The sequence below is a fragment of the Rutidosis leptorrhynchoides genome, chromosome 1 (assembly GCF_046630445.1).
Source record: "Rutidosis leptorrhynchoides isolate AG116_Rl617_1_P2 chromosome 1, CSIRO_AGI_Rlap_v1, whole genome shotgun sequence".
NCBI classification, from domain to species: Eukaryota; Viridiplantae; Streptophyta; class Magnoliopsida; order Asterales; family Asteraceae; genus Rutidosis; species Rutidosis leptorrhynchoides.
In genome coordinates this window covers 195,981,027-195,999,784 of record NC_092333.1, presented here as the reverse complement: position 1 = coordinate 195,999,784, position 18,758 = coordinate 195,981,027, and the positions used below count along the sequence as shown (strand labels likewise).

Here is an 18,758-nt window from a genome sequence, read left to right as displayed (position 1 = left end):
TTGAAGCATCTATTTGAAGGTGTGAACTTGACATTGAAATTGATGATGATGATAAAAACTTGAGCCATTCACAAATAATACTATCTAATTTATTACGTTAACCCATAACACATTCACTTTGAAGTACAAAAAGGAAGAGTGCAAATCAGATACAAATGCAACATTGATCCAAAAAGTGTAACAAAGCCGTACAAATCACCCATCCTTCATACAAGTTAGAACAAACATTTACATACACATACACTCACAATCCATAATCACCATAGATATTGTATTATGATTGAAATTTTCACAAACTTATCTATATATAATGTTGATAACACTGCATCAATTCATACCCAATTATTTGGAAGTGAAAAATTATGAAATCTGAACGAATCTTCACCTGCAGTATCTCTATCAAACTTGAATCCTGATCCCTCATCTGGTAAATCTGAATACACCGGCACAACTTGATTTGCAGATGCCGTGTGCGCTATACGAGTCTCTTGAGGTAAAGGTAATGGTAAATTTACATGTGCATTCGTTTGTGTCCTTAGGTTTGCATCACCTAACATTGCAATTTCTTGGTCCCACACAAATACATGAAGTGAAATAGGCACTTTAGTGTGTCGATGTAAAGAGAGTTTTTGGCTAAGTGAAACTGTATCGTAGCATCGTATTGCACCTTCTGGTGACACCATCCATGGAAGTACTTTTTGGTTTGATATCCGCGAGATAATGAGGAGTTTTCTTGCTTTTCTAGCTTCTAAGTATAAACTGCCTAGACCTGAACGCGCTGCAGGCAGGTCCTCGTCACCATCGGTAACAGAAGTAACATGAATAAATCCCTGCCAAAAAGGGTAAAAAAGTAATATTACTTAAAGTCGAAAACAACTTTATTAAATTATTTATATAATGGGACTAACCTCTTCGGTGCGACCAATTGCAAATCCCAGCTTTAAATCATCATCTTTGATCTTAATTTCGACACCAACCTCTCCTCCTAGAGGAGCGTACCAAAGACGAACAGCTCTAACGACACCAATATCAACCCCATGGTAATCTTCAAAACCATATAAACTCACATTTGCACAATTCATCAAGTCTGATAAAGAACCAGCGTTTACGGTAGAAGAAGCTGCATCTCCAGAAATCTGTCCCAAACATCAAAAAAGATAGATAAACAAAATATTTCAACTTTTGTATCATCTTACAATTCTGAACAAATCATAACAAGATAGCCTTGAGGTCTCAAGTTAAATCTTGTGGTGACAAGGATGGCTTTGAAATGGTCACGGAGTAAACCGTGGCCACGTAAATGAGAGTATGAGGTCTGAATACTCGAGCTCCTGGGTAACCCACACAGAAATAAACCTTCTAACTATAAATTAATACAAATGTGAACAAAAAGGATATACTACTATACTCATTGATCAAGTTTGAATCTTGTGGTGGCTAGGGATAGGTTTGGAACTGGCCACGGAGTAATCTGGCTTGGCCGTGTATATTAGAGTAAGATGTCGGAATACTCGCGCTGCCGAGTAACCCAAACATGAATGAACCTTATAACTATAAATTATTACAATTGCTACCAAAAAGATATACTACTAACTTAGCATATTTGTTACCTTGGTAAGTAAGGATTCTGTTTGGATGTTCATAAAGACAATGGGGACCCCAGACGCCTGAGAAGCGGCATGCCAAGCATTTGCTCTTGAAAGCGTGTCTTCCAAATCATTATATCGATATGCAACTTTATCGGAGGCTTTTGGAAGGAAGAGAATGGAAATAAAGCAGCTCGAGTTAGGAACCGATAGTTGCTCCCGCATTTTCTTTTGCCATGGGTACGCGACGTAGCCATCGTGCAGTTTAGCAGCAGCTAATGCATTCACCATTCTTGAACCTTTTGTAGCTGCAATTGTTTTGTATTAAAATGAAAGCACAACAATAACACAACTTATTACATTGGCTTATTTTAGCTAGAAATCTCAAATAGTTTATAATTTTTTAACGAGCATGTTAGTAGTCATTAACGGGATCCGAACGCGATAACGGAGACCAACCACGCGTTCATATCCACAACCCCTGCCTGAGGAAACCCGTCAACCGAACCCGGAACACGGGATTCTTCCTCTGGGGAGGTAAAACCTCTAGTGAAACTCGAACGCATAACACAAGATTCTTTTTCGAGCATCCCATACCACTCAGCCAAAAGGCTCGGTGGTCTCAAATAGTGTATAAATAATCGATCATTGATCATGATCATTCCATCGTCAATTATAAGTACATCTCTGTTAACCAGCTTTAAGTTAGATTTACTTGACTATGAGTCAAATTTATGAAACAGTAAAGTTGGTTAGGAGGTTGTCATCAAACTATATTCATTTTCGGCATAATCATCTAATTATGTTCATTTTACTCAGATGTACTATGCGTAACAATGACGGATCCCAAAAATTTTTTCAAAGAAGAAACACATTAGAAAATTTTACGGAGTAATAAACAACATTATAGTTTATGACAACAAAATTTAGCAAATGAATACTTAAAAAATGGGTCTTCGGGGCACCCATCTCAGTTGCACCATGCATGGCCGTCTCAACAATTTAAAGGTCCTAGACAAAAATACAAATGGACCCTATATGCGTTAATTTTTTTTACTACGCATAAATATATAATACTCCAATTTATCTATTTATTTACTTACATTGTATTTAACTATTAAAAACAAGGTATTTTAACTTTAATTGACAATTTTTTATTTAATTTAATAAAATATATTTAAAAAAATATTTACATATTCAAAATTTTGAGCCCTTCTAAATTTTTAGGCCCGAAGCGGTTGTCTATTTTGCCTATACTCAAAGACAACTCTGGCACCATGCTAGGTCCGGCCCCTAAATAATGGGTTATCCGTCGTAACCGTTCCCGACCATTTTCTTGGTCATACCAAAATATGCTTGGGTCAATTGTAAGGATGTTATATCAGGACGCCAACTTCATGACTATGACTATGTTTTGACGATTAAAAGAATTGAAGGGATAAAATAAACTTAAGTATAAAGTGTATTGTATATTGTATATGTTCAATTTAAACCTTTTGAGGTACCCTGTGTCACATATACAACTATACAAGTCGACATATCATAGAAATAATAAAAAAAAAATTTTTCCGTCAAAAATAACGAAAACTCGTATAGAAACGAGGTCGTTTTCTAAAGGAAAACACTGTCAACAGGTAATACATATAAACGGGGAGAACGGGATGCTCGCACCTAGAAAGCACCGACAAAACGAAAACTATCTATAAACGAGACTCCCCTAACAACCCGACAAACCTTAAAACAAACTAACCAAAACTGAGCTGAATCCTACACGATAAAAACATGAACCAAACCAAACGAATTAAGTGAAATCAACCTTCAGGTCCTATCCTTTTCAACTTACCATAGAAATAATAGATGATATATACAATATACAATATACATACAATAAACAACAAATGAAAGGTTGAATAGACACAGGAAAAACGTTCTTCATATGATGCATAGAAAGAGTCTGGATTAAATTTAAATACGCAACAACTTGCCCAAAAATTAAGTTTTCCTTTTCATTGCATGTCGTGAGCTCGTTTTTTTTTTTTTTTTTTTTTTTTTTTTTTTTTTTTCACTTAAATGTAATTTGGAGCTTCCATTATTTTGATATAATTTCCCTATTGGTTATGGAGTATTTAATATTTTCGCGCGCGCAACACGCACGCACGCATACATACATACATATATACATACATACATATGAGAAATTAGTACGACATTTGTCCCCAGACATTTGTTAAATGAGTTTGTGCGTTGCACGACATTTGTTAAATTAGTACTCCCTCCGTCCCAAATCTATTGTCCCCAGACAAAAAACACACAGTTTAAGAAAAAGTACCTGTCACATGTACTTTTCTGTTTACTTTCCAGTTTTACCCCTTACTTTTTACTTATCTTTTTGTTATACATGCATACAGTAGGGGCACAAAAGGCTTTTATTACAATATTCTTTCCATTTATGAATGTGGACAATTAATTTGGGACATCCCAAAATGAAATAATGGATTATAGATTTGGGATGGAGGGAATAGTTGATAAAATCAATATTGATAATTATCAAATGTACAATACAATTACAATAAAAAATTATTTGTTACTAATAATATTTCTATCAAAAACATTAGTATTGAATATAGCAGAAGTGGTGTGTGAGAGAGAAATAATGAGTGTGTGTGAGAGAGAAAGGGTGAGGAGAGAGGATCCAAATTTTTCGAGAGTTGCACACAAAGTTGGTTCGAACGGGCTGAGAGCAGGCGAGGGCAACACTAGGGATTCGGTTTCAAGGTTTTTCGGGTATCGTTTAACATCCTTTATGTTCTTCAACTTCGGTGACCATTGGAGCATCTCCGACCTATGGAGGACCTTCAAGCCTTTTGGTGATCTCAGAGACATATATCTAGCAGGCAAAAGGTTGCGGTGTGGATCCAAATTTGCCTTCGCTAGATTTCACGGTGTGGTGGACGTAGAACTCCTCCTACGACGACTAGAGAGCATCAAGTTCGATTCAAGACCTATTAGGGTTTTCAAAGCTTCAAACAGAAACCCCAATGTGCATGCTAATAGCAGACCTTCGGTCAGGGGTAGAAAGGTGTCGATTGGCCAGGTGTGGAGGCCCAAATCAACTTCTGCAGGTAATGTTTTCCATCCACCACTGGGGGAAGACTTCCCGGAATTGAATGAAGTATATGGTTCAAGGCGAAGGAATACCATTTTCGGTGCTCCTGTTCAAAATCGTTGTTATCGTGATGACAGTTTAAAGGCTGATTTAAGGGTAAAACTACTAAAAAAGAGTTGGGAAAGAAAGTTACTAAAGGAGGTAGAAAAGGCAAGAACCGTTGAAGTCGAGAATAATATATCCTTCAATAATATGGAGGATCGTATTTTACTGGGAGAACTTAAGAACATTGGTTCAATCAATCTTATCACCACTTTGGGAGAGGCCAATGGGTTTACTGGATTGCATCTCAAATATATCGGTGGGCTTTACGTTTTACTTATTTGTGACGATGCAAGCACTGCAAAAAACATTATTGAGGGGTCTGATAGGCCGTTTAATAATTGTTTTAAATCTCTAAAAGCTTGGGATGGTGGGTATTTCAATCCTGGTAGACTTGTGTGGGTAGATATCATCGGTGTTCCATTCAGATACTGGAATATCTCCACCTTCGACTCTATTGCTAATTGGTGGGGGGAGGCCATCGAGTTCAAAAATTGTAATATCATCCATGGAAAACAGAATTTAATTTCTGGGAAGGTCCTGATTCATACGAAAGAAGATGAACATATCTTTGGGGTTGTGAAGTTAGTTGCAGGATCATTGTGCAAGTTTGTTAATATAATAGAATCATTCGATAGATTTGAATTGGATCTTGAGTTTAATAACGTGTCTGATTGGGAAGATAAGTCGTGCTCGGACGATATATCCAATACCTACTCGGATGATAGTGACGATGAATTGGAAGATGGAGAATTCCGATCAGCTCTTCGCCGCCGCAGTTGCCGTTCTCCGGTGGAAGATGAAGGGTCTTCAGGCATGGGTAACAAACGACTTTCTGGAATTAAAAATGATAATGATGACAATGATAATGATGATACGCGTGCTGATGATATGGTGGATAAAGTGAGGACAAGTACAGTAAAAGCCAACATGGTGATGTCTAATTCCTTGGGGAATGTGGAGTTAATTGATGATATGTCTAGTAACCAGAAAAACAGCAACACGTTTTTTCAATGCCAGGTAAAGCAGGCTACTGGTTTATCAGGCCCAAGTACACCCATCGACATTAATGGGCCTTTTCCAGCCAGCGGCCCAATGGACCCAAATGATGTGGTTAGGATAGAAGATTTGGGTGAGACTGATTTTTCTACAGATGAGGAAGTGGACTCAAGCCCATTAAGTGAGCATGTTCCAAAGGGAGATCCATGTGTCGTTGGGCCTATAGAAGTGCCTGGATCAAAATTGGACGACGCAGGGGTTCCGGATAAATCTGCAAGTATTCAAAGTGCGAAATTGAGGGTTAATAAAAAAGAAAAGGCGTATTGCTCAGATTCTTCTAATTACTGTCGGTTTTCGTCTGGTAATTGGAAGGCCTCTTCGAAACTTTTGCACGCAAATAAAGTATACATGAGGAAAAAAGGAGCAGCCAAGTGTCCCGATGGTTGCATCGGGGAAAAAAAGACGAAGGGGTCTGTGGTTCCAAAATCATCTGCAAAAGGTAAATCTTCTTCTTCATCTCGTAATAGTAGGAATGATGAATTAAGGCATTTAATCTCGGAAAGTAGCATTGGCGTTGAGGAATTTGGCACCAATCTTGGTCTAAAATGGACCAAGAATGCTCAGTAAGCTTCTGTTCTTTCTGTTTCGTTTTTGCGGTTTTAAATGAAGATTATTTCGTTAAATATTCGGGGGTTCGGGACAGGGAAAGAAAGCAAATTCGGGGATGTTAGAAAACTTTGTATTTCGGAGAAACCTACAATTTTCGTCCTTCAGGAAACCAAATGTCATAATGTAGGAGATAATTGGGTATTCGGCCTCTGGGGCTCAAAAGAATGTGGGTACATCCAAAAGGAAATGATTGGCAAGTCGGGAGGGCAATTGATTATTTGGGATAAAAATGCATTCAGTGTTAGCGGAGAACAGATAAACGACTATTTTGTGGCCATTCGGGGTTCTTGGAAGGATTCGGATAAAGAAAGTATTATCGTGAATGTTTACGGACCGCATGATGATGTTAGTAAAAGGAAGATGTGGGACTCGCTTAACAGCATCTTAAGTATTAATGGGGTCTCGTGGGTGATTTGTGGAGACTTCAACGAGGTTAGGGATAGTTCTGAAAGATTAAACTGTGAATTCATTGAGAATCGAGCTAAGATGTTTAATGAGTTTATTAATCAAAACATGCTTGTGGATATTCCTATGGGTGGGAGGAAATTTACTAGGGTTAGCGACGACGGGGTCAAGATGAGCAAATTGGACAGATTTCTTGTTTCGGGGGACTTTCTTGACTTGTGGTCGGGTTTGAAAGTGATTGCTCTAGATAGAAAGATGTCGGATCATTGTCCTATTATGCTTTCGGATGGGGAAGTTAATTTCGGTCCCAAACCATTTAAAGTCTTCGACGACTGGTTTCATGTGGAAGGTATCGATCAAGTCATCGCCGATTCTTGGTCGGCACCGTTAGAAGGCAACCGGAAAGATTGTGTTTTTCGTAATAAATTGAAAAGACTGAAAGAGGCTCTCAAAAATTGGAGCCAATCCCACTTCGGTAACTTGGATGTCGAAATTGAATTTGCAAAACGTGAAGCTGTGAACCTCGAACTTAAGGCAGAATTGGGGAGTCTTGATTCGGTTGAATATGAGAATTGGATGAATTCGAGGAAGTTATGGTTAGACAAAGAAAAAATAAAATCTGGGATGTTGAAACAAAAGGCAAGGGTGCGGTGGATGATAGAAGGTGATGAAAACTCCAAGTATTTTCATAATTCGCTGCGTAGAAACTACAACAAATCCAACATTCGAGGTGTTTCGGTAAATGGTGCATGGTGTGTGGATCCGGTCACGATCAAAGAGGCAGCAGCCTCTCATTTTGAAACACTATTCAGCGAGGTATGTAATGAACGTCCAAGCTTAGACGGTTTGTCTTACATGTCGATTTCTGAGCAGGAAGCAACGGACCTAGAGTTACCATTTTCCGAGGCCGAAGTTAGGGAGTCGGTGAATTTTTGTGGCAGCTCGAAAGCCCCCGGGCCTGATGGTTTTAACTTGGGTTTTTTTAAAAAATATTGGGATATTGTGAAAGGCGACTTAATTGCGGCAGTCAATTGGTTTTGGGTTAATGGGGAGTTTTCTAAAGGTTGTAACGCGTCGTTTGTATCTCTTATCCCCAAAAAATCCGATCCTCTCTCCTTCGGCGACTACCGTCCGATTAGTCTCATCGGTAGCTATTATAAGATTATCGCAAAAATGCTTTCCCTTAGAGTTAGACGGGTGGTACCACGCCTTATTGGACCGGAACAAAGTGCATTCCTCGGGGGTAGATACATTCTAGATAGTTCCCTAGTTGCGAACGAAGTAGTTCACGATCTTAAGCGTAATAAAAATCATGGTTTGGTCTTTAAAGTTGACTTCGAAAAGGCGTTCGATTCTCTTAATTGGAAATATCTCTTGGAGGTCATGGGTTGTATGGGTTTCGGGATTAAATGGCGAAAATGGACGCTTGCGTGTTTAGAGTCGGCTTCAATCTCCATTCTAATTAACGGCTCTCCGTCTCGGGAGTTCCGTTTGCAAAGAGGGGTGAGACAAGGAGACCCACTATCACCTTTCTTATTTATCATAGCGGCGGAAGGACTCAATATTTTAACAAAGGTCGCGGTGGATAAAGGTTTGTACAAGGGTGTGGAGGTCGGTTTAGAAAAGGTGGTGGTTTCTCATTTGCAATATGCGGATGACACGATTTTCTTCGGCGAATGGAGCAAGCGTAATGCTCGTAATCTTATGTATTTGTTGGAATGTTTCGAAAGAGCCTCGGGTTTAAAGGTTAACTATAACAAAAGCCTTCTTTATGGGGTTGGGATTAGTAACTCTATTGTGGAAGATATGGCTTCTTGGTGCTCTTGTCAAGCGGGTAAATTGCCTTTCATGTATTTGGGTCTCCCCGTGGGGAGTAAGATGAAGAAGTTGAGTGATTGGTCCCCGGTTATTGAGAAGTTCAACAATAGGCTAGCGGCATGGAGGGCTAAATCGGTGTCATTCGGTGGACATCTAACTCTTGTTAAATCGGTTCTTTCTAGTTTGCCTCTTTACTATTTCTCGCTCTTTCGGGCCCCGCCTTGTGTGCTTAAACAGTTAGAGAGTGTGAGGCGAAATTTCTTTTGGGGCGGGTCGGGATCTTATTCAAAAATGGCGTGGGTTAATTGGGATTCAATCCTTCTTCCTTACGAAGAAGGAGGGTTAAATATCATGTCACTCAAATGTAAAAATATTGCACTTCTTTGTAAGTGGTGGTGGAGGTTTAAAACCGAAACCAACACTTTGTGGTATACCGTGATTCGAAGCATCTATGGTTCTAACGGGGGACTTGTGCTTGAGGGCGGGCTTGCTCGTCCCTCATTCACTAGTCCTTGGACTTCTATTTGTGATGCAGGAAAATGGGTGGATGATCTAGGGATTGCTTTCTCTAGCTCATTCTCTCGCTTAATCGGGGATGGGGCTACTACTTTGTTTTGGGAAGACATTTGGATCTATAATCAATGCCTTAAAAATAAATTCGGAAGACTATACAGGCTTGAGGTTAACAAAGATGCAAGTGTAAAAGATAAAATGGGTTCGGGTGAGGGGTCAGGACCTGGCTGGACATGGGTCCGTGAACCCTCGGGGCGTACGGATGCAGAATTCAGAGAGCTTCAAGGGTTGCTGCAGTTCATCGCAATGGATCGTGACAAATCTGATGGGTGGCAATGGGTGTTAGACGCGAGCAAGATATTTTCTGTTAAGAAGTTGTCTAAACTGATCGATGGCAGCTTTTTATCTAGGGGGAATCACTACATTGAGTCGCTTCGAAATCGCTTGGTTCCTAAAAAAATTGAGATCTTTATTTGGCGAGCAAGAAGGGGTCGAATTCCGGTAAGGGTCGAATTAGATAAAAGAGGTATTGATTTACATAGTTTGCGGTGCCCGGTTTGTGATGGGGGGATCGAGTCGGTGGAACACATCCTCTTCTCTTGTCAATTCGCAAAAGACGTTTGGCTAAAAGTTCTCAATTGGTGGGGTTATGGTTCGGCTATCTTTGGCTTCGACGATATTTTTCTAGGTACATTTGGTTCGACAGCTACTGATAGTAAGCATATGGTATGGCAAGCGGTGTGTTGGATTGCGTGTTACTTGATTTGGAAATGTCGGAATGCAAAAGTATTCAAGAATAAGACCACGACGGTTCCTTCGTTATTTATGGAAATTCAAGCACTCGCTTTTGATTGGATCTCGCGAAGACATAAACACTGGTGTTGTGAGTGGCATAATTGGTTTACAAAGCCGTTGGTGGTGTAATTGCTTCCTTTGCAATTTAGTCGTTTGTTTAGATGGTTAATCTCGTGTTCGTGCAATTCGTTGTTTGTATAGATTGTAGTCTCAAGTTGTATTATGCTGTCAAATTGACAACCATTGTACTCTTGTACTATTTGTGTGAATATAATTCATCTTGCTTTTCAAAAAAAAAAAAAAAACATTAGTATTGAATAGAACGCATAGATTATGAGCCCGTTCGTTGAAATCATTTTAACTTCAATTGAGAAATAATCGATAAAACACCAAACATTAGCGCCTAAAAAGTTATTTTGAAAACGATCATCAAGAACAATATTTTATGTACATCTCTAGTTGTATATGTTTTTAGTATAAACTAATTCTATTATGTTAAACTTTTTACCGACGCAATATCTATAAAGATCATCATATAACAATTTTAACTTCAATTGACGACATGAGTCAGTGCGTTTATGTAACATTCTACAAATATTATATTAACGTAATTTTTAAATTTATGCGAAAACTGTAAATTTGTTTTATATTATATAAAATATCATTCATAAATAATATTAATAAAGAAAAATATATATTTTATTATTTTTATTACAATAAAAAACACTGTAATGGTTTTCAGTATATGACCATTTATATATATAAATATCATCAATCAATATTTATATTAAATCAATTCAATATATCGTTAAAAAAAATTTCATAATAATAATATAATATAATATAATATATGATAATATAATATAATATATTAGATAATTAAATCTGTATATCAAATTAAATTAGGAAATCTAATAATTCAATTAATATATGGAAATAACTGATAGACTGACAAGTGACAGGAATAAAAGAGGAGTTGACACGTGACATGAATTAATCAGGAGTTGACACGTAAGATTATTGTCACGAGCTTTATAATATATATATATATATATATATATATATATATATATATATATATATATATATATATATATAGTGGTAGGATCAAGAGGTAAGTAACCAATCGGGGAGAAGCGGGGGGAAGCAAATTTTTTTTTCTTCGTTTTTTGAAAAATTTTATTCACGAACATTATAGATTAGATGAAAATATGAACATTTAGTAGAGACACTTTGTGATAAATGTTTTTATTTTGGCGGGAAAACGCTCGAAGAAGTAATATATAACAATTATCGTATTTTTCGAACGTATGTTGAGGTTTTAGCTATTGGGGTTTAGATATTAGGGTTTATAGGGTTTAGATATTAGGGTTTAGAAATTTAGGGTTTAAGGTTTAGATTTAGAGTTTAGATTTAGGATTTAGATTGAGTTTTTAACACGAACGGTTTAGAGTTTAGGGTTTAGGGTTTGGTGTTTTGGGTTTATGAAATAAACCCAAAACACCAAACCCTAAACCCTAAACCCTAAACTCTAAATCGGGCTAAATTTTACTTCACAAAACATGAAAAAAAACGTTCATATTCTTCACGAACAATATTATCTTGAATGTTATTTTTGTCGATCGTTTTCCCGCCTAAATAATAACATTCATCACGAAGTGTCTCTTCTAAACGTTCATATTTTCGTGTAATCTTGATGCCGGAAAAAAAAATCCAAAAAAAAAACAAAATTTTTTTATTTTTTTTTTGCTTCCCCTGCTTCCCCCGATTGGTTACTTCCCCATTGATCCTGCCCATATATATATATATATATATATATATATATATATATATATATATATATATATATATATTATATTATATTATATTATATTATATTATATTTCAATATAAAAATAATAGATGATGAAAATTAAGAGAGACCATTTAAACAAGTTGTCAATATTCAGGTGTCCTGTTTCCTACCCACCGTAGTTGTGTCTAATGATGTGAAAACTTAAACCAATACTTAGTTTTCTTAGATTCCAGTTGATGTAAAGCCTTGTTTATTTCGAGAGGCTGACGATTTACTTTAACAAGTTGTAATTAAAATATATCTCTTGCTAACAAACATTGCATTGACTAATTATCCACATATCATATTATACTATTAAACTTAAATTGAATATTAATTAATATTAATACAATATTATCTCCTGTAGAGGGAAAAAACATACAATTAAAAAGTCTACACGCATCGCTTATATGTTTAAATGTACATCTCAATTTATCAAACCTTTTTTTTTTTTTTTTTTACAAAAAGAATACTATAAATAACTAGGCGTTTTCAACAAAAATGAAAGAAAACCTCAACAAACACAACCAACAATGAAAACAAAAAGGCTCGAAACGAGAAACCTAAACCAGAAACTCTAGCTAACGCTATCTAGAGCCGAGCCTAAACAAGGCAAGAGCCGAACGCTAAAACATACTATAACTGTGTGGTAGACCCTCCCTAGGTCAATTTACTCCATCAAATAATTATAATTGTGTGGTAAGTTACTAGATTAATTGTTTGCTTAAATATAAAATTAAGTTAAAGAGTTTTTTTGTACTTAAAAAACATTAGTGCCAATTATGCATATATCTAAGGTATATAAAATAACATTACTACGGAGTAATATTAATTTGGGATTAATTTAGGGGAGGCCGGGAGGGTGAACTAATTTTCAGTCGCTGTAACACCTTCTCTCTCATAGTGAATAATTTAAAAGAATCTTTTTTAACCGAGGACATTTTCATAGATTATTTTAAATATCATTTTCGAGAATATTCACCGCAATATATACATATTACAATACTAAATATAATATGGACTGGGAATAGAGGGTAGAGGCGGGGAAACTCTTTCCACAGTTGAGAAAAGCATATAACCATAGGGCGTGGCTTCGGTAGTAACGCGCGTTCGAAAAGCACAACCAGTCAGAAGGCCAGAGTCGATGAGCCAATCAGTGTTATAACGTAAAAAAAAAAAAAAATCAACAAAGCATCAATTATGGTTAACAGTTTTTAAAATTCACTGATTTTCTTTTGCGATTTGCATTTATGTTTTATGAAGTTAATATTCATGAAGAACATTAACACTCTCTGATCCTCTTAAAAAATATACTTCTATAATCCCAATTTATCTAATATATAAAAAGATTTTTTAACGATGATTTTAAGGTAATTCATCAACATGTTTTATTACATAACAGTCATTTTTTACTTTTAAAATGTTAGTTATCAAATTTTACAATATACTTCAAGTATTAACCACAACTATTAGAATTAGAAAATTAATAAAAAAAAAAAAATGTAAAATAAATTAGTAAAAAGGCGGCAAAAATAGTCAACGAAAATAAGACTTTTTGAAAAATCAACCAACTAACCTTGCAAAGACAAACACTCAGCTTCCGTCCGATCAACAAATCCGACCGTATAATTCGGATCTTCAATCGATCGTAACATATACTGTTTTCTTCCGCCGTTTAATCCATCATTCGGTACAATACACGCCGTTAATTCAACAAACTCATCTAAACCCCGTCTAACTCTAACTTGAATCGACGTTTCTTTCGCTTTATACGAATGATGCAGTATTTTTTGTACTCCGCTTTTTCCGTTCTTAAACGGTGACGTCATGCTGATGTTACTAATTATAATCTCTTCAACAATATCACCAGTTTCTAACGTGTCACCGGTCCATTCTTCGGCTTTCGAACTTCCTTTTAAACATTCGATTGATAACACGACTGAATTACTGAACCGGTTGTTGTTACTACGGATGCTATAATCTTCAGAGCCGGATTGGCTTCCGTACGAATTAGAGCGATCCATGGGCGATATTTTTTTTTGAAGGAATAAAAAGGTGTGAGAAATGAAATGAGTTTTGATTATATGGTCAAAAGAAGGAGGTACGGAGTAATATATAATGAAATGAAATGATGGAGAAATAGAATTGAATAGAAAAGAAATAGTAATTCGTAGAGAATTTAAAAGAGTTTTCACATATGATGACCTTGGTCGACTTTGATTGGAGAATCTTTAATATCAATTAATTATTACTCCGTATTGTTTATTTAGGTAGAATCTGCCCGCAAGGGCGTCTCATGTTAAATTGAATCGTTATGTTAAATATTTTAATAAATATAAAACGATAATAATATTATTAATTAAAAGAAAATTATCATTATCATTATAAATAATAATAAAATAAAATTATTATTGTTTTCTAGATATCTCGATTAATTTAACTTTCGAGTTGGAGTAACTTGTGTCAAAAGATGAAAAAAAAAAATTTCGTTTACTATAAGTCCTTTAATTTTGTACTAATATTCAAACAGATACCAAAACAAATGTATATAAAGAACTTTTAAAATGTTGAGCCTTTGTAATATTTTGAATCACAATTTTATGGCGTATCTTTCACATCTTCAAACACGTCATGTTTGCTTGTAACGCAACAAAGTGTGTTTTATGCATCGCTAGCTACTTTTACTTGGGTTTATTTAATACATTATTTTCAAATGTAAATAACCACTTGATTTTATTCATTCAAAAGGCAAAGTAATATTAATAATACATAGAATCTCATCAGATTATTTTATTTTGAAAAGCCAATGATTATATATATATATATATATATATATATATATATATATATATATATATATATATATATATATATATATATATATATATATATATATATATATATATATATATATATATATATATATATATAGGCAGGATCAATGGGGAAGTAACCAATTGGGGGGAAGCAATTTTTTTTTTCTTCGTTTTTTTTGAATTTTTTTTTCCGGCATCAAGATCACACGAAAATATGAACATTTAGAAGAGACACTTCGTGAAGAATGTTATTATTTAGGCAAAAAACGATCGACAAAAATAACATTCAAGATAATATTGTTCGTGAAAAATATAAACGCTTTTTTTCTTCATGTTTTGTGAAGTAAAATTTAGCCCGATTTAGAGTTTAGGGTTTAGGGTTTAGGGTTTGGTGTTTTGGGTTTATTCCATAAACCCAAAACCCTAAGCCGCACCCTAAACTCTAAACCGTTCGTGTTAAAAACTCAATCTAAATCCTAAATCTAAACCCTAAATCTAAACCCTAAGCCCTAATATCTAAACCCTAATATCTAAACCCCAATAGCTAAAACCTCAACATACGCTTGAAAAATACGATAATTGTTATATATTACTTCTTCGAGCGTTTTTCCGCCAAAATAAAAACATTTATCACAAAGTGTCTATACTAAATGTTCATATTTTCATCACATCTATAATGTTCGTGAACAAAGCTTTTTCAAAAAACGAAAAAAAAAGTTTTTGCTTCCCCCCGCTTCCCCCCGATTGGTTTTATATATATATATATATATATATATATATATATATATATATATATATATATATATATATATATATATATATATATATATATATATATATATATATATATAGGAAGTAACCAATCGAGGGGAAGCAAAAAAAAAAATTTTCATTTTTTTGAGAATTTTTTTCCAGGCATCAAGATCACACTAAAAAAGACACTTCGTGATGAATGTTATTATTTGGGCGGGAAAACGATCGACAAAAATAACATTCAAGATAATATTGATCGTGAAGAATGTTAACGTTTTTTCTCTCCATGTTTTGTGAAGTAAAATTTAGCCCTATTTAGAGTTTAGGGTTTAGGGTTTGGTGTTTTGGGTTTAGTCCCTAAACCCAAAACCCCAAACTCTAAACCATAAACCCTAAACTTTAAACCGTTCGTGTTAAAAACTCAATCTAATTCCTAAATCTAAACCCTAAACCCTAATATCTAAACCCTATAAACCCTAATATGTAAACCCTAATATCTAAAACCTCAACATGTAACAACTCCGTCAAAACACTTAACGGCTCCGTCACTTGGTCCCACAGCTTGATCGAAACTCTATATGAATTTAATAAAACAACCTTGCATTCTTTATTTAAAAATGATTTCCTATAAAGGAAATCTACTAAAATGTATAAGTTTAGAAAAACTATACAATAATACTTTAACCAAAAGTTGACCAAAATAAAGTCAACAAACAACCACTTTTTAATGTAATAAAATAGAATGCAAGTTAATGTTTAACAAAAGCTGCCATCATAAATATGCAGACTCTCTAAGCACAGCGGAAGCAATCAATCATGAACCTGAGAATAAAACATGCGAGTAACTGTCAACAAAAATGTTGAGTGAATTATAGGTTTAATATTGCAAACAATATTTAATTTAAACAATAAAAATTTATGTTTGAAAACATAAAAACTCCTTTTTGAACCACCAAATTATATGCTAGAAAACATATAATAAAACATTATTCCATTTTCCGTGAGCCACCTGGTAACCACTTAACCATTTATTTACCCTTGCCAAACACAATAAATAATATACACCGAACAAGTGTATCTACAACAAAATACGAAGTACTAAACATTCCGATAACAAATTGCTAGCGCGACTAGCTCGAAATGGGGTTGTCAAACCCGATAGATCTATCCATAGGATTCGCGTTCACCAGTAGAAACCAGTGATTACAGTTACCAGACTAGGGAATATTTTTGTTCAACTCACAATGAATAATTTAAACCAACTTCCACTTGTGTCCAAAATATAAATAAATTGCATGTATTCTCATCCCAAAAGATTTAAAATAGAAAAATGGGACTATAACTCACCTTAGATAGCAACTGAAGAAATCTCACAAACAAGCGAACAGCAAATAAAGTAAAGTGATCAAGAAAGATCACAACGCCGACCTATAAATAAAGCAGGCCGATATAAATAACTAACTTAGGTCAAGTCTTAGTATGATAGCTATTGTACATGTTGCAAGTAGACATAGAATAACACTCGGCAAGCATCGGTTTGACTGGAACAGCATACGGACACACACTTTCTATTTTTAGAAAGTTTCTATTTTTAGCAGGTTTCCATTTTTGGAAAGTTTTCTATTTTAGGAAAGTTTCTATTTTTGGAAAGTTTCTATTTTTGGAAAGTTTCTATTTTTGGAAAGTTTTGAAGTTAGGAAAGTTTCCTTATTTAGAAAGTCAACAGAAGTCAACTGAAAGTCAAAGTCAACCGAAAGTCAACTCAAAAGTCAACCTTGGTCAAACATAGTCAACATTAATTTGAAAAGTGTAAGTTATAATAATAACATAGGTTATAATGTTTATTAAAGTCAAAAGTGTATAATTATGTCTTAACATAAGTTTAATTAAATAAAAATGAATTATTAAAGTTTAGATAAGTTTAAATGATATAATTAATATAACATAAGTATTTAATTAATTAATTAAATATTAGTCATAATATAAGTATTATTAATTAATAATAAATTTTAAATCATATCATAAGTATTATTAATTAATAATGAATTATTAATCATATCATAAATTTCTAATTATACTTATTAAATCATAAGTATTTAATAATTAAATAATAACTAAGTCTTATAATAATTAAATAATTATTTAATCCTTATTATAAGTCCTATAATACTAATAATCTCATAATATAAGTTTAATACTTATCATAAGTATTTTTCATTAATAATAAAAGTATTATTAATCATAAGTTTAATTAAAATGTTAATTAAATCATAAGTCATAATTAAATGATATAATAAATATATATCATAAGTCTTAAATAACAATAATTACTTCTTATATCATAAGTAATTAATCAATAATGAAAATCATTATTTTTCTCATAAGTTTTAATATTTAACCATAAGTTTTAATCAAAAGTTCATCGGGTCGTATCTTGAGCCCCGGGTGTCGGTTTTCGGCGAGCCTTACATATATCTCCGCCTAAGCAAACCACCCGACACTTTGGTACACTCAAGAACACACCATGAACAGCCCACAAGTCGTGATATACAGTCAATACACTACTTGGAACTTCAATTCAATCAAAAACGTGTTTTAGACGTAACGGGTGATTCGTGGCTCGGATTGAGATGACCCGAACATGAAAGTTCGCCCCACCATCAGTCATAACACACTAACACACCCTAAAGTCACCAAATATGGTCACAAAGTCGGACCAAACCTGGTTCATACCAAAATCACATTTCAATCTTAACAAAATACCACTTTGATCGTAACTAGGGCTCCGGGAATCGAAACGACATGAATCCGGAGTCTAAAATTAATGTCTTGATGAGAGGAACTCATTTATATACTTTATTTTATGATCAACATCAGTTACAATATCAGAAACACACGAAAAAGCTGCTGTTCCAATTTTATCAAACCGAAAAATATGCAATCGAGTAATTCTACGAATACAATCAACATTACAACAACTAATAATCATCATACTAATAAAATATAATCAAAATACATAAAAATAAAGAAAAATTAAAAATCTAGGGTTAGGGTTTATACCCTAATCAATAATCAAGTGATATAGACGCGTAGAGAACGATGAGAGGAATCCGTTTATGTTGAAAGCCCTAATTCTTAACCTTGATTTGATGATGAAATGGTGATGATGATGATGAAAGGGGACGTTCATGGGAGGAGAGGGAGGAAGGAGGTGAAAAAAAATAAGATGATTAGGTTAGAAATGAGAGTAAGTAGTGAAGTTTAGAGTAATGGTCACTAGTTTGCAAGTTTGACAAAATACTCCCCTCCTTAAGGGATTTTCGGCCAAAAACTGAATGGGGTGGGCCCCATAGTGGCCCAAT

The 18,758-nt window shown here is 34.5% G+C and overlaps 1 protein-coding gene across 1 annotated transcript; it reads right to left on the bottom strand.

The window, feature by feature from the left end:
- Positions 1-75: 75 nt before the first annotated feature.
- On the bottom strand, positions 76-14,017 carry LOC139867769 (uncharacterized). The gene is made up of 4 exons (XM_071856126.1): positions 13,404-14,017; positions 1,611-1,894; positions 909-1,136; positions 76-830 (listed from the first exon to the last, which is right to left on the bottom strand). The coding sequence occupies exons 1-4, from the start codon at positions 13,849-13,851 to the stop codon at positions 333-335; spliced, it is 1,458 nt and encodes a 485-aa protein (XP_071712227.1). The 5' UTR covers positions 13,852-14,017; the 3' UTR covers positions 76-332.
- Between the last annotated feature and the right edge of the window lie 4,741 nt (positions 14,018-18,758).

Bases quoted from the DNA above. Each gene is read 5' to 3' on its own strand.
- LOC139867769 (XM_071856126.1), bottom strand. From the start codon at position 13,851: ATGGATCGCTCTAATTCGTACGGAAGCCAATCCGGCTCTGAAGATTAT. The intron at 1,137-1,610 runs GTAACAAATATG...TGTTTGGGACAG, and splicing joins CAGAATCCTTACTTACCAAG to ATTTCTGGAGATGCAGCTTC. The intron at 831-908 runs GTTAGTCCCATT...CCTTTTTGGCAG, and splicing joins CAATTGGTCGCACCGAAGAG to GGATTTATTCATGTTACTTC.